The 22,648-nt window shown below is 41.3% G+C and overlaps 1 protein-coding gene across 1 annotated transcript in view; it reads left to right on the top strand.

Moving 5' to 3' along the window:
* The first annotated feature begins 13,010 nt into the window (after positions 1-13,010).
* Positions 13,011-22,648, top strand: part of KCNK5 (potassium two pore domain channel subfamily K member 5) — a 37,165-nt gene continuing 27,527 nt past the window's right edge. Inside the window, exon 1 of the mRNA XM_068157589.1 lies at positions 13,011-13,428. Within this exon, the coding sequence (XP_068013690.1) occupies positions 13,243-13,428 (186 nt within the window). The 5' untranslated portion in view covers positions 13,011-13,242. The remainder of the gene's footprint in view (positions 13,429-22,648) is intronic.

Below are 22,648 nucleotides of genomic sequence, written 5' to 3'. Positions count from 1 at the left end.
GTCTCTTGAGTAAAAACCCAGAGGCTTATTATAAAACAATCTTTTAAAGCGTATTTCGATTGTGTCATTATAATTATATGCATGTAAAATACTGCACAAATACCCAGTTCCTGAGAAAATTAAAAGGGATGGCTTGACAGATACAGCCCGTTACAAAGAGTAACTGAGTTCAGAAACTACACACAGAGTATGGTAATACAGTTGGGGCCTCTCTGATAGTAGATATTAGTATCTCTCCCTGAGTGAAACTGGGAAGCATTCAAAAAGAAGGCAAAGACAAAAATGTCAAAAGTAACATGTAGAGCCATGACACTGTGTAACCTGAATAGAATAGAATAAACCACGTTGGAAGAGACCTTTGAGATCATCACATCCAACCTATCATCAAACACCACCTAATCAACTAAACCATGGCAGCAAGCACCCTATCAAAGTCTCCTCCTAAACACCTCCAATGATGGTGACTCCACCACCTCCCCGGGCAGCACATTCCAATGGGCAATGACTCTCTCGGTGTAGAATTTCTTCCTAACCTCCAGCCTAAACCTCCCCTGGCACAGCTTGAGACTGTGTCCTCTTGTTCTGGTACTGATTGCCTGGGAGAGGAGACAAACCCCCACCTGGCTACAACCTCCCTTCAGGTAGTTGTAGAGAGCAATAAGGTCACCCGTGAGTCTCCTCCTCTCCAGGCTAAGCAACCCCAGCTCCCTCAGTCTCTCCTCATAGGGCTTGTGTTCCAAACCCCTCACCAACTTTGTTGCCCTTTTCTGGACACGTTCCAGCAACTCAACATCCTTCCTAAACTGAAATCACATCTTGGTCAGGTAACTCAGTGAGAATAATGGTTGATGGAGAATATTGTCAAGCAAGAATAGGAGGCAAAACTCCCATGTTCCAGTTCCAGTTGATTCTTTTGCCCTGTTCTTACAGTCCTTTTCTTGCTTCCCTCTGCTTTTTTTTTTCTTTTACCTTTCTTTTTTTATTTCATTTTTAATTGTGTGACCTAGGTGACTCACACAGCCATAACAGAGCTGTCTGTAAAAACACTTTCCAAAACCTCAAAGCTTAATTTGCACTAAATAATGCTTAATAAATCAATTTGGGAACATCCAATAAAATGTATAAACCCACCATCATTCTATTATTACATAAAGAGCTTTTGATGGTATATTTTTGGGCCACATCCTGTTCTGTTTGCAACTTAGAGCAGGGTAAAAGCTTTTTCACTCCATGGTCATTTTGTACTGCTTCCAACTTGCTGAAATATGTTCTGTCCACAGCTTAAAAGTTCCTGACAAATCCAGCCTGCTTTAACCTGAGTGCTTGAGTTTATGATGTGGTAATCTGTCAGATGTGCAGTTCTGCATGGTTAAAGTTCACTGTTTTAAACAGTATATCTTCACGTATACTTGTCCCCAGCTTTCTTAAGCAAATAATTTAAAGCATTTTAAAGAATGGGATCATTATGGCCAGTGCACTCACAACTCATTTTTCTATGTTTTTACCTTGAGTTGTATCTCAAACATACTATTCTATAATAAACAATCCATGACAACAGAGGTTAAGTGAGTTAACAACAGAGATGGATCTGTTCCAAAACTCCACTTCTGAATGCATCTGAACTTCAGCAAGTTCAAAGCAAAATGCAGGGCAATGAAACAACCCTTTCTCAAGTCCATTCTTTCCTGGCTTCATGGGGTCCTTTCATTTTCTGTGATACAAATTAGCCCCCACCTGGGATATTTGCATTTACTTCTCTGAAACACAAATTTAAACTGAAGCTGGGGCTGGGAGTAGCATCCTGCTAGCACAGAAAAGAGAGCTAGTGGTTCAGAAACAGCTGCAGGTTCCTCTTTTTTCTTGCTGGTTGAAAGGGTACTGGCCATCTCACTGCCCTTCCTTGCTTCAGCTGGCACCACAGGATTTCCTCTCCTCCACTTCTACAACTGCTGACACCCTTCTGAGAGCACTGACAGCCACATTCTCTGTATTTGAACATAAGTGCTTTTCAGTACTTCAGCTATGAAGTAGCTTCAGTACTATGTATCCAGTACTATGGCAGAAGCTACTACTATGAAGTAGCTTCAGTGCTTCAGCTATGAAACACAGGGACCCAAACAAATAATGTATTCTCTTTTTTAAATTATTTTTTATTCTTTAATGTACTCTTAATGTCATGACAATTTCAGTGTTATTCTAGGGGAAAGGGAGCAGTATTTGTTTTATGAGGAAGCTACAAGGAGCTTAGTAACCTGTACAGTAACAGATTCTTTTTAAAAGAGCCTCTCCAGCCTAATACAAACAAACTAATCTTTCAGCAATAAGATACAAGACTCAGCATTTTCAGGAGATTAGAGAAGGTCTGGTAGAAAGAAACTGAAAGCTGACAGGTTACAGCTATTAGGCAAGCCAAGTAACACCCAAGAAATACATGGTTCACTGTGAAATATTTCCGTTTTTTAAAGGGAAAAGTCAATCTTGGTCATTATTTCAGCAGTTATGATGGCAGTGACAAGATTTGCTCGTAGATGCCAAGAGGAGCTCTGCTGAGCCTGAGGCATTTTGAGTGAGAATCACTCTGCTGCTGTTTTTCAGCTGCACGCATCTCTCGCAGTAGCGCCCCACAAGATAAGAGCTGTTGCTAGCTCGTTGGCTGCAGAAAGGAAGTGCTCACGCCTGGAGCTGAAGCAGGTGGAGGAAACTCCACAGGGGCCCGCATTCAAAGCAACCTTATCAAGTAGCGTGATTCTGCCAGCGGTGGCATGCCCTGTGCTTCTCTGTGCATGATCTGATACGCCCAGTGTCAGGTCATGTATAGGAGCTGAGATACGGGCACGCATTCTCAAGTGATGATTCTCTCTGACCTCCTCCCCTCTCATGTGAAGTAACTTCCCCAGAGCCTCACTGTTGCAGACTTTTGACAGTTCAGAGGTATGCAAATGGTTGGGGCCAGGCTCATTTTGCATTGAAGATGGTTAGAATAAGACTGGACTGTCAGCAAGCCCTGGAGGATTTTAGAGGCATGGGAGGCATTTATCCATCCCTTGCTTAAACAGAATTTCTTTCAATAGATAAAACACATTCTTGTCTGGACCAACAGGAGTGGAAAAATCTGGAAGAATGAATGGGCTGTTTGTTTTTCAATGAGTAGTTTATTGGGGTTTGCTTGCCTTATTTTGAGACACTATTTTTGCATAAATGTATTTGCTTCAGCAAGTACACTTAAGGAGCCTTGACCCATGTCATCACAGCCACCGTGTTCAGCTGAGCCCTTTTGCAGCAGGGTGGAAAGGCAGAGCAATGCCCTTTGCCAGGCACCATATATGACCCTGTTCGGTTAACTGTCACTGCATGTAGGAGACACTCAAGCAGAAACATTTCCGAATAGAAAATGCACTGTTTGAGAATGAGCAATGTATGGAAGTGGATCATTCAAACAGGACAGAGTGATGTAGGTGTAAAGCTTTCCCTTGCTTCAGTAGTTGCAACCTTTATTCTTTGTCTTCCTAGTTTCATAAGCATGACAGCTTTGTCAGTACTTTCCAGACTGAGAAAAATAATTCAAACTGAAGATCCTCACTCCTCTCAAATCTTTAATCAAAATTCATCCATGTATAGAAGTGTAACACAGAAGTTACAGTCTGTTAGACCCAGCCTGAGGATTAAGTATAACTCAGGTGTTGTATAAACCTTATCTTGGCCCTGCACACCAGGACGTGCTGAGCACAGTCCTAGTGAGAAAGTCAATACAAGGAATAAAGAATGTGCCAGTATTACTATTCTTATTCTACATATGCATCTGGTTCCAGTGTCTTCCCTCTTAGCCCAGCATTGTTCACATCACAGCAGAGGCATCTTGTGCAGCTAGAAGACAAGCTGGCTGCAGGACTGGCCATATTATGAGAAGAAGCAGAATATCAGAAACTGTAAGAGCTCAGTTGGAATAAGCTGTGTCCATAAAACTCCCCCCAGAAGAACAACAAACCTTTCCAATTTGGAGGAGTTTTTGGTATAAAGGACTTCCAGCTTTGTGAATGTGACTGTTTCAGCTGAAGGACTTGCATATTGCAGGCCTGTGTTGGTTTCAGTGGTTTTTCACAGGTGCCTAAAAAATAACATATCAGTTCAGATGTATTGCCTCAAAGTGGCCTCCCATATATAACACTTAAAGAAACATGTGACTTTTTGTGTCCTGCACTCCAGGTCATGTGTGACATCCCACTCTCATTTTTACCTACCTTATCAATGTATGATTTGGATAGTTTTAAGAAATTATAAATGTGCTGGGAGCAGGAAAAGTTCTACTGACTTTATCCTCTTCAGCTTCATAATGTCTGCCTTTCTGTGGAGCTGAGTTTAAAAGCTGGATCAGGTGCGCTGGAATCTCTTCTCCTACATAGTCTGTTTAAAACTAGACATTAATGCTGTAAAGAGACTGACCAAAAAAGGCATAGAACTGGATATGCAACATTGAAGTCAGTTCAGGAGAATATAAGAGTCATTCTTTCCATTGTTATTTGAACGTCCTCATTACTGCATGGTACGGTGTATTCTTTGGAAAAGAAGAGGAGTGCATATGGGAGAACAGATTGGACAGTGTTATAGTCTAAAGTTATTTGCTCTTCACTCTGCAAGGTACAACTGAAAACATAATTCACTGCAGTGACTAACTGAAAGGTGCATATTGCTTCTGTATGCATTGGCAAACTGTCAAGCTGTTAGTCTGAGCTCTTCCCTACCCCTGTACCCTAGGCCTGATGTGGGGGTACTCAACTGTTGTGGAAAGCCGGTGTAGAACTGCAAAAGCCACACATGGAAGAGACAAAGAGGTTATTTGACCTTCCTCCTCAGCAGTGCCAGATTGTACCTTTTATATAATTTAAAGCACTTTAATTCTCTCTTTCTCTCTCTGCCATTTTTTGAAGGTAAGAAATCCTCCTATCCACATAGGACTGAATTCAGATTTTATGTTCAAGCTACAATCAGTGTAACAATACCAGATTTCTGACATGGAAAACTGCCAGCCTTAGAGACGTTCTCCAGAAAAATGGCTAACAAAAAGTAAGAAAAGCTTCAGACTTAAACTGGAGCTTAAAACTTGGGACCCCTGTTTAGAAACAAATGTGAGCTTGCATCACAATTTAATGGAGAAAAGACAATTTAGTTTAGTCACTCCAGGTATGAAATTAAACCTTTTTTTTCTGGATAATAAAATATAGCTGCAATAGCTGTTCAATGTGCAGCCTTATTGCCTAAGCTTAGATCACAATGGTGACCAGCCTGCGCAACCCTTCTGTGGGCTCCAGTGCCCAACTTACTGCAGTAGCAACTTCCTAATTCTGTCTTGCCAGTGAGGGACCGAAACAGCTTCTTCTGTTTTTCTGTTCCAGTGATATGAGGTACCAAATTCCTCTTTCTGCTTTACCTATGGGCCCCAGTAATGTCCTTCCCACACAGCTGTTAACAGATTTCTACATGCTATCATGGATATAATGGATATTCCAACTGAAATCTTTCCACATTGCTCTCCAAAGATATTTAGATACCAGCATTGTAGCATGCCCTACAAACAGTCTAACTGTAAAGAAGGGCAAAGGAATTTAATCTCATAGAAGGCATCCAAACTCTCCAACAGAGAGCTGCAGAATAAGTCACTTCCCACTACTGAGAATAATTATTTGTTAGTTAATGTATAATTGTGTAACTAGGGCCTTTCCCAGAACTAGAAGGAAATTTGAGAGGAATGTCTGTGGCTGATACATGCAGGTTTAATGATATTGTCCCAAGTGCATTGAAAAGACTAGTGTTGAGACAAGCCCAGAATTACATGAGCTTGATGTATTTGCACTAGATGAGAAGAAAGACATTTCTGACAGTTTTTTATTCATCTGGCTCAGACATTTGTCATGTTTTAATAGCACTGGGACAATTATGACAATTATCAACTCCTTTAGTAAAAATCAAAGTTGTATTATAATCTGTTTATAATAGACACACTCTGCAATAACATACAACACAGTTAACGTCAGTGGACAGGTTCTGGCCACTTCTGTTTAGTGAAAGCAGCTCAGTTTCTTCAAATCAGATAAGAAGAATTAGTTTTTTGGTAGGTCAGAGGCAGATGTCATGTGGTCTGTGACAGAGGAAGTACAATAACTGTAGTAATGAAAGACCATAAGCTCCAGATTACTTTTAGACTTATCTTGGCAGTGGGAGGTGGGGGGGTGGTAATCGTGGTGGTGTAGTTTCTGTAGGACACATTCCTGCACTAAAATACAGGCTGCAGGAATCAGATCTCTCTTATGAAAATTAAGGGCTTTAGGGTTCTTGATATATCGCCAGGACAACTTTAACTTGGGCAAAATGTTGCTGCTCCTCCCCTGTGAAAATTTCATCACAAAAGATGATGATGCAAATTGTTTTACAGGAACAGTCACACCTTTTGCTAACTCTGATTGTCACTGAATTGCAAAAGATCAAAGGTGAGAGAGCAGAAGATGAGGCAGAACTAAGAGCCAGGCTCTCCCAGCTTGGGGAATCTCTGTTAAGTATCCTCAGTCAGTGAGAATTCTTAAGCAAAGCTGCTGACCTGTTTGCACATTGGTCCTATTATTTGTGTATGCTTCCTTGTTCCAGTGAAATCTTAATCACGTGCCAGGAAAGCACTGGATTTTCTGTCCTAACTGAAGCAATGTCATCTGCAGAGTTCACCCATCACCACTGACTCAATCTTCAAAATTAATTAACTCCCTACACCATGTAGTTTTTATTTGCTCTTCCTCCCCTTTTCTTCTCTCTTTGGCAAAAGAAGTAACAAGTATTCAAACGAAACAAGTTGTGAAAACTCTTAACAGCCTGCTAATCATTAGTTTCTATAGCCCATGGTGGCATTGCAGTATTAACTAGTGAAGTCTGGATGACTCAAATGGTCATCTCTGAGTGAAAAAAATCAGCTAAGGATATTCACATTGTTTTGGATACCCTCAGACAGCACCATATCACTTCATCTTGATGGGCTCAGTGCTACCTTTCCCATCCCTTTTCTCTCTCTCTTCCCACCAACTGCTCCATAGATTTTTGCAGATGTACCAGATCCCTAGGTATAGTTAGGGGTGCTCTCTGACTTGCCTCTACTCTGATTCTTGACAGGCCCCTCCAATATCTCATTGCTGGCGCCATTGTCAGTCTGTTCTGAGTTACCAGGACTTCCCCATGAGCTCCTGAAGAAGAGCAGCAGTGTGGGCAATTAGAATCTGCTCACATTCATCCCAGGACATTGTTCCAATTCTGAGATGAAAAGGCCATTGGACTGAATGAATAACAGAGCACTGCTGAGGTACTACACAAGGAAAACCTCTAGCATCTGACTTGTATCTCAGTCATGGGTTACTGCAACTGACTGTGACACTCTACACACATCCCTGAAAAGCCATTGAGAGCCAAGGGCATGGTTTTTACTGTGAAACCAGGACCAGAATAAGTTATAACTTGCAGGCAGCAAGGTATTTTTGGTGGGTTTTTTGTTTGTTTGTTTCTTTACAGCAGTGACAACAGTCTAGCTGTTAGCAGTAGAACAGGTGTTTCTTTTCCTGATGTTCTGACTGACTCATTTTTGTGCCAAGTTGCTTCCCCAGAGTCATATCTGCTAGTGACCTGGATTTGCTTGCTACTTCTACACCAGGTTTTGGCATGTGGAAGTCATCATTGGAAGTCAACAGACATTGAAATCCTTATAATGGTCTGGAAGGGTAGAAACTGTAAGTTCAAAGCCACTAGCAGCTTGCAAGCGCTTTGTTTGAAGGGTGGCTGTGGGTGTTATGTCTCAGCCTTTGCTGTGTTCTTTCCCAACACCATACATAGTGGAGGAGGGAACACAAAAGGACACAAAGGGACTGCGTGACAGGCAAAGGGCTGTGGAGGTAGACTATGACAGACATTCTTGTTTCCTTACAAAACTCCTTTAAACATAGAAGGAAGAGGCACATGCATACAGACAGTGTGGTCCATGACCCTTCTTTCATTCCAGACCACCAACCACCAAAACAACTGGCATCTATAGCAAGATATTCTTTAAAATTCATACTCCTTTAAATGTATTTAGCCAACTCTCTTGATTGAACTTTTTTTTTTCCCCCCCAAGATAAGACCCAAGCTAACCTTGCAAGAAGTTGCTGCAGCATTTAGAAGTGAATAGATAATGAGAATATGATCCTTTTCAATTGTTTTCCAGTGTATAGCTGTCCTCATTTGTTATCCATAAGTCTTCACTCACCCAAGAGAGATGAAAAAAAGGCATTGGCCTTCTTGCTACCTTTTTTCTGCCAAAATAGATGTGGTGATTTTGTTTCTATAATGGGAAGAGGCAGGTGGGAACAGCTCCCCAGGCATGTTGACTAACAAAACGTGAGCACTACATGCTGAGCATAAAGGAAGCCCGATGTAGATGTGAGAACTGCTCAGTCACACACAAGGCCCTCCATTGCACAACCTGGCACACGGACACGCAGCTGCACAACCAACTGCAAGAGGGAGGAGGCCGACATCTCTTTGAATTCTTGTCTGTAATCTGCTTCTGTCACATTCAGGTGGATAGTGTAACACTGGAAAAGACTTTTGCACTGGGTGACACAGATTGCTAAAAGTTAATGCCAACTGGTTTGGGAAAGAAGTTTCAGAGCAATGTGCAGCCATTCATCCATATTACCATACACAAATAGAACTTAACTCCTTCTTTATGACACAAAAATAAGACTTGACAGTGGTGTTCTACATAACAAAATAACAGATTGTTGCATTATTCACAGACTCTGTTGCATTATTCACAGACTCTGTTACCATGGTACTCAGCTAGCCTCAAGCACACTATCTATAAGAGCAATGCTGGCAAAATGATGGCAAAACACAGTTTGAGACTGACATTATCTTAGTTGAGTTTTTGTGTACAGCTGTATGCTGAACTGCCTAGATCATTGACATGAGTTTCAGTGCGAAGGACTATCACAGGCATTTCATACCATCAGTGTTTATCTGCAAGACTGAGGCCATGGTAAACCAGAAAAAGAAAGATAGAGCCTTCCTTTGTGAAATATTTTGAAGGAAACCAGGTTTCATCATCCAGTTCTAAAGACCCAGTGACTGCTGTGGATGGCTGAGAAACAAGGCAGTTAAGGAAATACAAGCAGAAAAAATGCTGAAGTACCAGGACTTCCTGATGAAGATACTGCACTTGAACACTGCAGGTATCTTAGTGAAAACCAGATGATCCAAATGCATATTTTACCCTGAACACATTCCACACAGGTATTGTACTCATCACCAGTTATTCATTAAGCAGCATGACTAACATCTGTCATGTGGTGTTTGTTCACTCATTATCTGTCCATGGGTGAAGAATTCTGTTGCAGTGGTATGCAGGTTGTTTTGGTAAAGGTTTTTATTTTTGAAATATTATTTAGTATGTGTTGCCATACAATCAGGGCACGAAACATGCTCTGTTTAAATGCTTAGCCCAAGAGGTGTGAACGATCCCATGGGGGATTTTGGAACTTTCTACAAATGTCTTATATAGAATTCTGCATCATCTGCAGACCAGTTGTACCCTTTCTCTATGCACCAGACTCTACCAAAGATAGCACACCCCTCAACTTACTTAAAATCATACATGACTAGATGTATAACACTTGAAAGGTGTCCAAATTTAAATGGATAAAGTGAAAAATGCAGAGCTGACAGGCATCATCAAGAACAGAGCCATCAACCAGCCAAAAATAAATTTCCAAGCAAAACATGGCAGCGGCTTGAAGCGAGCCTCGTAGTTCATACTCAGCACAGCATGCAGTCTTTGCCACTACAAGACAGGTTTCCTTTGCCCACGTAATGTCTTTTATTTGCTCCATAGAAATAATTTTCTGACGTTTATTCCTTCATTCATTTCAGCCTGTTCTAGGAAACATCTGTACAGCAAATGTGTCTTAGACACACAGCTTGAGTGAAGGAGACTTCCTTCTGGGCTGCACAGCCTGAAATAATGACCTATGCAAATAATACAAATGATTGATACTTGTGGTATTGCTCACCACAGTGCTATATGCTGTTTCTCCCTTGATTTTTTTAAACAAAATTAAAAAACTTTTGAGTGAATAACCCCAGCCTTTCATTAACTTAGCCTAGCATGAAAAGCTGTGGGGCCTATGTGGCAGGTGTTGTGGGTTAACAATAAGGGTACTGTCTAATCCAAGGGAAATAGAGAGTAGAAAAGAGCCATGAATAAAAGGATATGGAATCTTTTATGAGGTCAGGAGAGGCATTTTGGTTCAGGAGGTGCAAAGAGAGGCCAACTACAGAAAACATTCCTTCTTGCCATGCTCAAGACAGCAGTGTGAAATTATACCTTGTAAGTAGTTCTGACAAAGGAATCAAAGTGAAATACCTAAATGTAAGTTTGCTGACACTAAGAGGATCACCTCTACTTGTAGGCTATAGCTCCTGAGGGAATAAACTCCTTCTAGATGGCATTCCTTACCAGGCTTGCCTCTTTTAAACTCAGTGAAACACAAGGAGACAGTCAAACAAGTGCAATAGCATTTCAACACAGGGAAAACAGTATGTGATTTTCAGGTTTGTTTGTTTTTAAACACTGACTGACTTAGTTATTGAGAGCAGTAATTATGCAATCAGTGACTGGGAGTTTAGAGTGGCAAGAAGAAGTTGAATCAAAATTGCAAACAAACTTCCTTAAAAAAAGAAGTCTGAAAGTGCTTTTGCTTTGTAATTGCAGTTGGTTCAGGGTTATTCCTGATGTTCCTTGTGCGTTGTGCATTTAGGGTAGTGTTTCAATGGTATAAATGGGCTTTCAGAGAATTCCAAGACAGATGGAGAAGAGTACCATTTCAAAACTTAATCAAATACCTTCAAGTTACAAAGCACAGATGTTCAGGGTCAGGAACACACAAGTGTAATATTGCTATAATGTGTCAGGCTACTGATGCTGCTGCTGGAGTAATCTAACCATTTGCAGGTGTCTCAGAAAAAGCTGCGGGAGCACCAAAAGGAAAATTTTACCATAGTATGTCTGTAAGAAGAGTTCTTCCAAAACACTGGCCTTAAGTATTTACATAATTAAAGTTAAAAACTGTAAGGTTTGTTAGTAAGTGAGGCAAAGATGGATGCTCACATTATGTGGCCAATGGCTTTTCAAGTTTTGCAAAGATCATGGGCCAAGTGATAACACCTGGGAATAATTTTCAAGTAGTAATTATGCTTCCTGAAATTCCTCTTTTCCTTTTAATTAAAGTTTTGCCTTACAACTTCATGAAATAGCCCCTATTTTTTCCTTAAAAAAAAAAGTTACTGTAGTTGACACTCATTTTTAAAATGTTTATTATGATGCCTTCTACCTGACTCCTAACACATATAAATGCCTTTTAAAAAGGTATTTCATTACTAAGTTTTGTCAATCCTTTCCTCTTCTTAATGTTTCCTTTACATAACTGGGGAAGCCCATGCAAAGATGGTGATGATGATCACATAACAAGCTTGTGGATTTTGTGGCTTCTACAGTCCTGCTTTTAGGCTGCCAGGAGCCTCTTGCAGATGTATTTTCTCTGAGTACTATATACAGATTATTAGGAAGAACCAGTTATGCCATTTTCTGTGGGCAATCTCATAAGGGAATCCACTGGGCATGATTCAAAGCTCTACAGATAGAGCTGTTTGTGGATACCTCCTAACCAAGGCATGCTCCCTTGTCATTCACATGTTCTCCTTTATGTTTTGTCATACTGTGTCATGTATTTTCTACTTGTTTCCATCCTCTTTCCCATGTTCCCTCTTCCTATTTCAACTATATCCACGTGAGAAATTTCATCTGACTTATCTCAGCTTTTTGATGTGTGGACTCCAGCTGACACACCTATACATCCCAAAAATCCCGAGTGCTGGTGCAGTTGATACAGACAGCTCTGCATTCTTGAGTGTTTTTCTCTTGTTGGGGTAGGGGCAGAAAGTAAGTTACCCTTAGAAAACCAGTATTTATAAGACAAACTATATCCATGAGTGCTTTGCCAGTATGCATAACAGATAGCTAGGTCCTCTCCCTGCCTTGCTCTTTCCCTGACCCATTTAGCCTCATTTCATTCAAAACCAGTTGTCTTCTTTCTGCCTTTAAGTGTAAATGTGGAGGAAAGTGGATTTTGAGCATCTCATGAAAAATCACTAACTGGGGTCTCTCCATCACTCACAGAGTTTGGTATGGTGATGTACATAGGAACATTCATTGAACGCACACAACACATGAAGAAATGGAGATACAGCTCCTGGTGAGAAGGATTTGTAGTGTAAACATATGAGCATCTTGGAGAAAGGGTGAAATCTGGCGACAGCCCCCGCATCTTCTCTCCACAGCGGTTCTGTTCACCTTCCTCCCCACACTTTGCTGGATCCAGGAAAGGTATAGCTCTCGTTTCGCTGCTTTTCAGCGTCCAAAACAAGGAACTCCACTGGACCTAGCCGCAAAAAGAAACACCTAAAATATAATTGAGGGACTTTGCCCCTTTATTCACATGGCTCAAGGAAAAATACGGGGGAAATAAACTAAACTAAAACAAAACCCACGGGTGCGAGAGCAAGGCTCAGCCCTGCTCAAGGGTGAAGGCGCCTCGGACCGCGTTCACCTCAGCGGCCCCCACACCCGCTCCCAACGGCCGCGCAGGCAGGGCGGGAGAGGAGGGGAAGAGAGGTCGCGGCCTCACTCCCGTCCCCCGCGGCGGCCCCTCACGGGCGGGCGATGGTTAGAGCCAACCACCGCTCTCCTGTCCCGCGGAGGCCGTCCGCCCCTCACCAGGGCCGGGCCAGCCCGCAGGAGGTCCGGCAGCACCCCGGAGGCAACCCGCCGGCCTCTCCCTCGGCCCTAGAGCCGCATGCGCGTGCGGGCGAGGGGAGGAAGCGGGAGGGCACCAAATTCAAAGCGCTGCTGAGGAGGGAGGGGGAAAAACTGGGGGAAGGAGGCAGCCAGGGGAGTGGAGCAGAGGAGGGAAGAAAGAGGGAGGAGGAGAGAGTGGGAGGAGAGTGTGTGGAAGACTCTAAGGGAACGCGGCAGAGGCCAGAAGAGGAGGTACGGCGGACGGCGGGAGGAAGGCAGAGGTGTCAGAGAAGAGACAGGGCGGCTTCAGGCACTCACAGCTGCAGCGCGGGGCTGCCTCCCCGGCCCGCCTGCCGCGCTCCGCCCGCCCTCCCGCCGGCACTATGGTGGACAGAGGACCCTTGCTGACCTCGGCCATCATCTTCTACCTGTCCATTGGGGCAGCGATCTTCGAGGTGCTGGAGGAGCCGCACTGGCGCTCGGCTACCGACGACTACAAGCGGCAGAAGACGGAGCTACTCAAGCAGTTCCCTTGCCTGGGCCAGGAGGGGCTCGACAAGATCCTGCAGGTACAGCGGGCGCCGCCGAGGCCAAGGGGTGCTGGGCGGTGGTGGTGGCGGCGGGCGGCGGCAGCAGGTGCTGCCGGGCGGCCTGGAGCGGAAAATACCGCGCCTTTAGGCGGGAGCAGCGCTGCCGGGCTGGAGAGCCAGGCAGCAGCCCGGGAAAGCCCAACCCCGTGGCTGCATCCTCGCAAAGCCCGGTGCCAATTAACTGTCCCTCGAGCGGGAGCGCCAGAAGAGCTCTTAACCATTCCTAGCTGCTTAATGACAGAGTGATTAAGTGGGTCCACGTTTCTTTTTCTTTCTCCCCGAGATGGTAAAAGAGCTCGGGGTTAATTTTGGTTTTAGCCGGCTGGTCCTAGGATTTGGAGGAGTTCACGCAAGCCCATCTGCTGCTAAACCCAGTAGCTGTGAATGCGGCTCTTGTTTTAGCAGCCGGAGTGTTTTCTTCTGCCTCAGTAGATGTTGTGTTGTGAGGAAGAAGGGAAGGTGATGCCAAGCGTCTTGATCATCTTCTGTTCGATCTGATTTCCTTTTATTTATTTATTTGGTACTGAATACTGTCGTTGTGAGGAAAACGTGTCTGAGTGTCCGAGTACAGGTCCCGGAGGTCAGCTGGGGTAACTGGGAGAAAAGGCTGAATGCCTCGCACAGACCTTTGCAGCTCCTGTGCTGTTATTTTTTTACTTCAGGAGAATGACTTCTGTCCAAGCCATAAGGAGTTGATAATCGTCCTATCTCGCTTATCTGGCAGAATTCCACTTCAAAACTAATTATTAATAAATAGCATGTGTTAAATCATAGAGCAGTATAAATTGGGTTAGTAACTTTTTATAGATGTGGTATCCATTAAAACGTGGTGGCAACTGATGGTGAACCATGGAAAATAGCTCCCCAAGATGTGTGGGGCTTAAGTGGTTGGAATGAATAACTTGGGACGTTATTTCAGAATTGTTTATATTAACTAGATCTTCTGGTCATTATGGTTTTGATTTGTTTTCTTAACAATTATATTCAAATTTACTAAGGGTAATCTAAAATATGAAAGACTGGTGAAATGGTTCATTAGTTCTGTTGGTGCAATTGATACTGTGTGAGCTTAGAAGAGGATATCATTCTTGATCCTAAAAGTTTGTGGTTTAAATTCTACTCCAGTTGGTGGCTGCTTTCTGTCTGCTTCAGATAGCAGAGCTTTTTGGTGGCAGTGTCCTGATTGTTACTATTTTAGTGCCTTATTAAATGTGTTTTTGTGGTATACAATGAAAGGATGGGTGAATGGAGGCCTGAAAGGATAAAGGGATGTTGGAAAATGAAAGACATAGGTTGTTGGGTTTTTTTAAGTATGCTTTTGCTGTTCTCAAATCTTACTGAAATATTATTCTAGGTTAAACCCCAAACCTTTTTTAACATCCTCAAGAGGGTATGTTAAGCTTGGCATGCTAAACTTAATACCAAACTAATGGAGAATCTAGATCCTGCCTCAACTTAGGATGAAACTCATGTTGGTATCAGAGAATAGTTAGCTGTCTTTTTTCCTCACAATCCTTATCACAATTCTCAGGTGTCAGAAAGATCATTACATAAAATACAAAAGGACAAGTATAAAATTATTGGGCAGTGCGTTAGAATGGATTGTTTGACAGAGCACACTGTAGGATGGAGATGGGTGCAGGGCTGTGAGGGAACAAAGTACTGTTATGTGAATTGTGGCCAGATGAAAATATTTGGTTTGAGTATCTCTCTATATCAAAATGTGGAGGGTCTTCCTTCTTCAGCGTGTGGTAGCTCCTGATGATATTTTCATGTTCATGTGATTTCACTTTTGCCTCTACTACTTTCAAATACGCTTTCATTTCTGTGTTGAGTCTTGCTGGTCTAATGATTCCTCATATTCTGTTGTCTTAAATTCAGGTTAGCTAAAATTAAAGTCTTGCCTTGCTCTAATTTCACTCTTGCTGGTAACTGGAAACTTCACTGCCCACTTTCTCTCAGACTTGTTTTTTTTTTTTTTTTTTTCTTATTCAACTTACATGTGAGAAGTGATGGGAAGAAGGGGAGTGGTATTTCTTACAGAAGAGGATGGCAGGGTGAAGTCTAGCCTAACTGAAGCTCTCTGGGGTGTAGAGGAATCATGTAATGACATCAGGAATTCATCCTGAGTAAGCTGTGAAGTATATCAGAAATAGGCATTGTGGTTGTCCTTTCTCAGCCACTATCCTTGCTGCCTCTATTGGGTTCTGCTGAATCTTCGCAATGCTACTAGCATCTGTTTTATTCTCTTACCATCCAGAAAGTTGTTGATTTGAAAACGTGCATTTCCTGCCCCCGCGCCCCACCCCCACCAAAACATTGCCTCTGTTTTGTTTCCGAGCATCTTCCTTTAGCCTCTTTCGTGGTCTCCCTGAACTTGTTCTTGGGATTTTACATGACTTATGTCTCTGTTCTTGTATCTTTTTTAAACGGCCTTCAGTCTTCATCGTAAAGCCTTTTCTCTCTACTTTCAGTCCTCGTTGGCACTCATGTGATTCTACAGACCTATATTGATCTTTGCTGTTACTTTGCTGATATTCTTTTTTATATCCCCATTTAAAACACAGTGGGTGAAGTTCTTCAAACAGTATAATCCCCTATAGAATTTTACATGGTGGTCAGTAAATGCAAGGATGCTATGAAATGTTCAACTTGGGCTAACAATACTGATTTTGTTTCCAGAACAACTCTGAAAGATGAGGACTTACTCAGAAACTAGTTCTCTTCTGCCCTTCTTCCCCACTCAGGTTAGCTCATCTGAGCCCAATATTAGCTGTGTGTGCAATGGAAACTGTGTGGAATGGCTGCAAAGGTAGATCTGTAGTGTGATCTTAACCACTTAAAACACAAGTAGGTTATTAACAGACTTTCAATTCACATACAAACTAGTATCTCTGTACCAGTAGTTTAGTGATTATTAAGTGGGCTGTATTAGTTTAAATACTGTCTGAAGTTTACTAAAAGGTTTTTACAACATGTTACAGTACAAATACATTGCAATAAATGCTGATCTATATGCATTTAACATATTCAGAAAACTGAAAAGCTGATATGCTGAAAGGAAAGCATTTTCCCTAATCCTAACTGAGAAATGCCTAAAAATAAACTTCTTTTAAAAACCTTTTAGAAGTCTCTTACATGAAGAATCCATTTCCTTTTGATCATTTTAGGTATCATATAATTTATCATAACTATGTGCTAAAGAAAGTACTTTAAACTCTTTTTGGACCAACGCTACATAGACACTGACTTAAAAAGTGACTCATTCTGGATGTTGTATAGGGTGGTTGCTGTGTGCCTGTGGTCTTCTGAGTAAAGCTGATTGCTCAGATGAAAATGTGTCTGAAGTGCTTCACATGACAATTCGTGTAGCCCTCCAAAGGTACTTGGCCCCAATGATGTATTGACATGAACTATGCAGCCTCACCCCCTATGTACAGTAACCTTTGAATAGAAATATCTCCATGCTATGGAGTATCTGCAACAAGAAATATTTTTAATAGTGATATAAGTGCTATATTTATTGAAATTAGAGTAGTGTAATGTCTCTGTCTGTTGGTTTAAAAAGTCTGTCTTGTCCTTGCTATTTGCTGCTTTGGCCAGAAGTCCTGGGACTCTGTAGGATAATACCTTTGCCTACCCTGCTGCAGGAATGAGTTTTGGTGACAGAAGCCAATATAAGCCAATTCATTCATTTCCCTCTTCTCCAGTTCCTTACTTTTACTCTTTATTACTCCATCCTGATTGTGAAACATCATCTTAATGATAAAGGAGCTATTCATGCGAGGAGGAGCCCTCTTGACCCTCATGTCCCTATTTGCAGGAACTAAAGGTTTGCCAACACTCGGTTGCATTGTATTTACTGGGAAATCTCTCTTTCTGGCCCTTGAATGCCATAAAAAATTAAATGTTTCCTATTGATAAACATCAAGGTTGGTGAAAAGAAAGGAAGAACCTGAAGATGAGTGCAAATGTTTACTTTAAAAACAGCAATAAAGTTTAGAAACTGCTGGCTCTATTTAGGAGAAGCAGACAAACATACTGAGTATGAGAACAAATAATTGAGATCTTTATTTGAAAAGCATACAAAACTTTTAACAAGCCTGAGAGATAACTTTAGAAACCTAAATGTTTAGATTTAAAGCCCAGTGCTGTGAACAAATATTTGTAAGATTTTTAAGGAGAGCTTCTGCTGGATATACATGCCACACAGAAGGTTTATGCCAATGGAAATAACAGTCAAGTGGCTTAATAGTAGTTTCTCCCCTCTTTTTTAAAGCCAGAATGTCTTCTCTACTCACATACTGACAGGTGCATTTACAGGATTTTGGTTTGTGTTTGAGGATGCTGAAGTTTGTTTCTATATTTGTTTATTCTTGGAGTTTGTCAGTTTTATTATGAAACTTCAGAAACACTGACTCTGAGCACAGTTTTCCACAATGCTTTGCTCCCAAGTGCCTACCTCAGAGTTTAAATCTGTGTGAAATACGCTTTAGTCTACAAAAACTGAGCTAGGTGTTAAATGATTTTTGTTAGTTCAACATTTAATGAAGCAATTATGACTTTTGTATATATTTTGTAGAGTGATTTTCCCAACATAAATAGGAGCATAGTTTTCATCAATCTTCTCTTAATGTATGAGACTCAGTTCCGTAGTTGGAATGTCAGAGGAGCTGTTCCTTTCAAGACGTAAGACTTTTGCATGGGCTGAACAAAGTCAAGCTGAGCAGCTATCAGACAAGGAAAAGTGATTGCCAACAGAAAATCTTTAACTGTAAAGTGGTTAACAACTGCAGCTAATACCTCTTAGATAAAAACTTGTCAGTGCAAATTAAGCCTTATGCCTGAGATCTTGCTCGATTTTTTCAAATGTATATATTTAATTATACCCCCACTAAGTTTAGCAGGGATGAACTGAAATGAAAATACAGGACCTCTGTCAAGCCTTCTGTATTCACCCTGACATCTGAGACTGAGTTACAGATAATGCCCCTGCATCATTAGGAGAAGAAAAGAGGACAAGGCTATGCTAATCCACATGCAAAATCTCACATAAGCAGGCATGCTTTTCTGTTCTGTGTGTTTTTCATTTGGTTTGTGTTCCTCTCTCCCCCCCATCTAGTTTAACCATTACATTGTTTAAACTTTTTTGGAACATAGTTAAACAAAACTAAAAGTGCATACACTGCAACTCTCTGCTGGTGAAGCAATAGCAATCGATCAGAAGTTACAATATTTCTGCTGTGGGCTTTTCCTTTTCCCTACTGTGGACTTACTCCTTGATTGCTTGAAGTATGTTGTCTTTGTGTTACTTTAGGACAGAATATCTGTATTACGTGACATGCTACTTTCTGCTGCTACATGTGTTTTCTGACAAGCAGTGCTCTAGACATTGAAGGAAACTTACTGATTATCAACAGCTTGTTGTCCTAAAAGATCTTGGAACACCTGCTTTGGTTCATACTGTACACGTAACTATTGCAAGGTACCTTCTGTAACCAGTGAACATGCAGTGTAAAGATGACTTTGTACAGCTTTCCTTTTTTAAATCAAATTGTGGGGGTTTTGCTATTAATACCAATTAAACAAGAATAATTGTTTTGCTTTTCTCTGGATACTGTTAACCTTCACAGCAATCATGTTACATACTGGTACTGCAAGCAGATGTCAACAAGGTAATGTGCAATCAGAAACAAGCTGGATTCCAAGTGGCAGTTGATAGTCACACTAGCCGGAGAGCAAGTGGGAATGTGCTTTAGTACTATGGGTCCTATTGATCACAGTGCTGGTATTTGCAGAGATTTTAATTTGGTGCTGACTATGATTTTATGGATTGAATGCCTATGAGCAAGTGCTTAAATTTCTTCACGGAGTATTATCTTTAGGTTTTGATTAGGCCAAAAGGAGTTCAGAGTCTGCAATCACACCTGAAGGTCTCTACAGTGCTACAGATATCTTCAGGAAAGCCACACTTAGATGCAGATTTAGCCCCTAAAATATGGCATGCAAACACACTGCATTTTTACTAGCTCTATTTATTGGAGGGATAGCTTAGGCCTGAAGGCTCAGCTTTGTCTTTCTGTATTTCCTGTGTTCATTCAGGTTTCTCAGCTGATCCTACATACTTTCTCTAAAACACCAAGTTCTTTAGCAGGGTCAGACTGGCAGGTCTTTTTTGTGTCCATCCATCTTATGTTTTGTGTTAGTTGTCTACTCATCAACACTTTCATTGTAGTCAGGAGAGATCCCTCCTAGGCAGTCCCTGCTGTAGAAGCTCTTATTTAGCAGTCAAATCAGTAAAGAAGTTAATATTTTTTTATAAATTTGGGGGGGCATTGTGTTGTGTGAACTCTAATAGATCAAATGTTAGCTTCTGAAATGTTTTAAACTCAATCATCATGCACTATTTTAATGAGAAACATGAGTGATGAAAAAGGACAATGGCATTAATAATAGCTTGTATATCATAGGCTCTCTTGAATCTGAAATCAAATTCCTTTTCTTTGTAGTGTTCCCTGTGCTGGACCTCTGTTGTAAGATCAGTTGTTACAGATCAGCCCATCTGTAGGACTCTGTTTCTGCCTTAAAGAAAAGGTAGATATGGATTGTGATTGAGCAAACTAGGAAATACTAAGCTGACTTTGTTCTATGCTGGCATCTTACAGGTATTGTGTAAGCAGACTCTAGCTGCTGAGAAATAAAATGCAGACCTGTGTGTGTCTTTGAGGTTGCAACAGGCGCAAAAAAAGGTTCCAGTTGGACCTATCACAGGTATCTGAACTCTGATCCTTCTTAACCGCAAAGACGTGAGCTGTTCAACATTAATTTGGATGTCAAAGTCAGCCATAAGAAAATGGCAGCTAATGGAATTTGAGAAGGTCCAGAGGTGGAAAGCATAGTCAGACATTACGCAGTATGGCTTGGCTCAAGTACAAAATTCATTGATGATGACTTCTGTGTGACCTCCAAGTGCTTACCTTGCTGCTCCTCTTTTACTGCCAACCCACTTCAAGGGAGTAAAAAAGGCTTTATAAAGGAAAGTTTCTCAATAATTATGTGTGATCCCATGCTAGAAAAAACAGCACCTGTAGCAGGTATGTTTGTTCTGGCCTGTGAGGGAAGTGAGGCTGAGCCTCCTCCAGGTACCAAAGAAGCAGGGGAGATGTTTGGAGCCAAATAGCTTTTTAAAGAGAAGTCTAATCCAACTTACTGGTGGTACCAACTTCTACCTTGGCTTCTCTTTCATCAGGCTGGCTGGAACCTGCGCCCTATTATATGCTGAAGTAGTGAACCAACAGCTGTTACCATTGCTGCTAACCAGCTTCACACACTGTAATGCAAGTACGTTAAAATGAAGTTAAATAGTTGAACTATGGTAACTTGCCATTTAAATAAGAATTTCAACCTTCAAACCGGTGTTAAGCAGTGTGTATTTGCCTGCAGAATGACAGAAGGGCAGTTTTATAATCAAGGCTTGCCTGTTTGGCCCAACGGTTTTTGAAAGGCTCTGGCATTTACACTTAGAAAATCACTATTTCTTATTGGTATTGGTGCACTCTGAAAGCTTTCCACCTGCACTGCTATCAGTTTACCCTTTTAAAATGTTACTTGCATGTTTCTGACTTTTTTTTTTTTTTTTTTTTTTTGACAGCTTTTGGGGTAGTGAGCCAGAGAAGGGAGAGGAAGAATGAAAAACTTGGAAGTTGTAGCATAAAAAAACATAAGCTGAGTTTATTATGTCTGTATGTGATTTGTTATGGTAATAAATGGATTTTCAAGGTAGTATCTTAGCTGGGTTGTGACTGTAGGATAACTATGCTTTTTCATGAAGTTGTTATGTAGTCTCTGCAAGGTCCTAAAGCTGTCAGCTTGATTAATGAAATAATCATACATGTCTTTATCTCACATTTAAGAGAAGCAAAATATAGTTCGAACTCCAAGAGTGCTTCAGCTTCATTTGCATGTGTTTTGAGAATGCCTGCTCAGCGGTGTTAATTGGACAGCTGTCTCCACAGCTGGCTGTGTCATGTTTACTAGCAGAGAAACACTGGGGGAGGGGGGGAAGAAGTTTCACATTAGTCACTGACTTTGTGCTTTCATCTGAATTTACTAATATTTCTTATGAAATCTTTATTAATTTTTCTCAGGAAAATGGTCTCACTTACTTGAGGTAACTGCATCTTTTCTGTGGTTTTGATGATCCTGAGAATCTTGCATGGACAAGCACTTTTAAAGCTAGAGGGTTCTCTACTTAGCAGCGTGCAAGTGCTTCCTCTTTCTCAGCTTCTAAGAAGGTAACAGATGCATGATGAACAGTTAGATGTCAGTTACAGGAAATCCAGGCTAAAAAGGAAGAGAGTATAACAAACAGAAGATAGCAAAGTGGTTAGACTTTCTTACATCCTCAGGGACGGGACAGTTGAGAAGTGATGGGGCACACTGCATGTCAATGCTGTAAATTACTCTTTGCCTTCAACTTACCTTAGGTGTTTAGAAGTGATGTGCAAATACAGCAAGCTTTATGAATCTGGAAATGTGCAGAGTTTGGTAGTCTTAAAGCTGAAAGATACTTTTCAGTTAACTAAACTTACCTTTTTACTTATTCAAGACTTTCTATAGGATATGTACAATGACTTGTTTATCATATTTAGTTCCAAGTCAAAAAACAATGGTAAAGACAGAAAAGATGGAAAAAATATTTCATCAGCATATGATCTGCTTTTTTATCAAAGTTATTGACTGAAAGCTGTGTTAGGAAGGAAGCCCATTCTGTGTACTTGGTAGTATAGTGCCAAACGTCATAAAACAGAAGATTGTGTTTCAGCATATATGTTATGTGTGATTTCAAAGTTATATACTGTTCCTGCAAAAATGGGGTTTGTGTGTATGCTGACACTACTGTGCTTAAGAAATACTCAAATGCATAGGCAGCCCTTAACCAGCAAATGGATGCTATTACCAACTGTTCTCTTGCTCTGCAGAAGAAGTGAAATAGGCTAAGCAAGTTATGCTTTTACAGATCTGAGGGTGTCTAGAGCTGACTGTTTCCAAGCATTCTTATCATAGTTACTGATTGCACTTCTTTCTGTCCTGCTTTAACTGTGCTGGCTGACCTCTATATTTGAAAACATTCATCCAGAGCACCCTCCTTTCCTTCCCCAGTCTTCCTCAAAGATCTGTCTTAAGCTAATCTGGTGTT

The sequence above is a fragment of the Melanerpes formicivorus genome, unplaced genomic scaffold (assembly GCF_026170545.1).
Source record: "Melanerpes formicivorus ecotype bairdi unplaced genomic scaffold, bMelFor1.0.p_v2 SCAF_2, whole genome shotgun sequence".
NCBI classification, from domain to species: Eukaryota; Metazoa; Chordata; class Aves; order Piciformes; family Picidae; genus Melanerpes; species Melanerpes formicivorus.
Note: the sequence above shows the minus strand (reverse complement) of the source record. Positions and strands in the feature narration are given on the sequence as shown.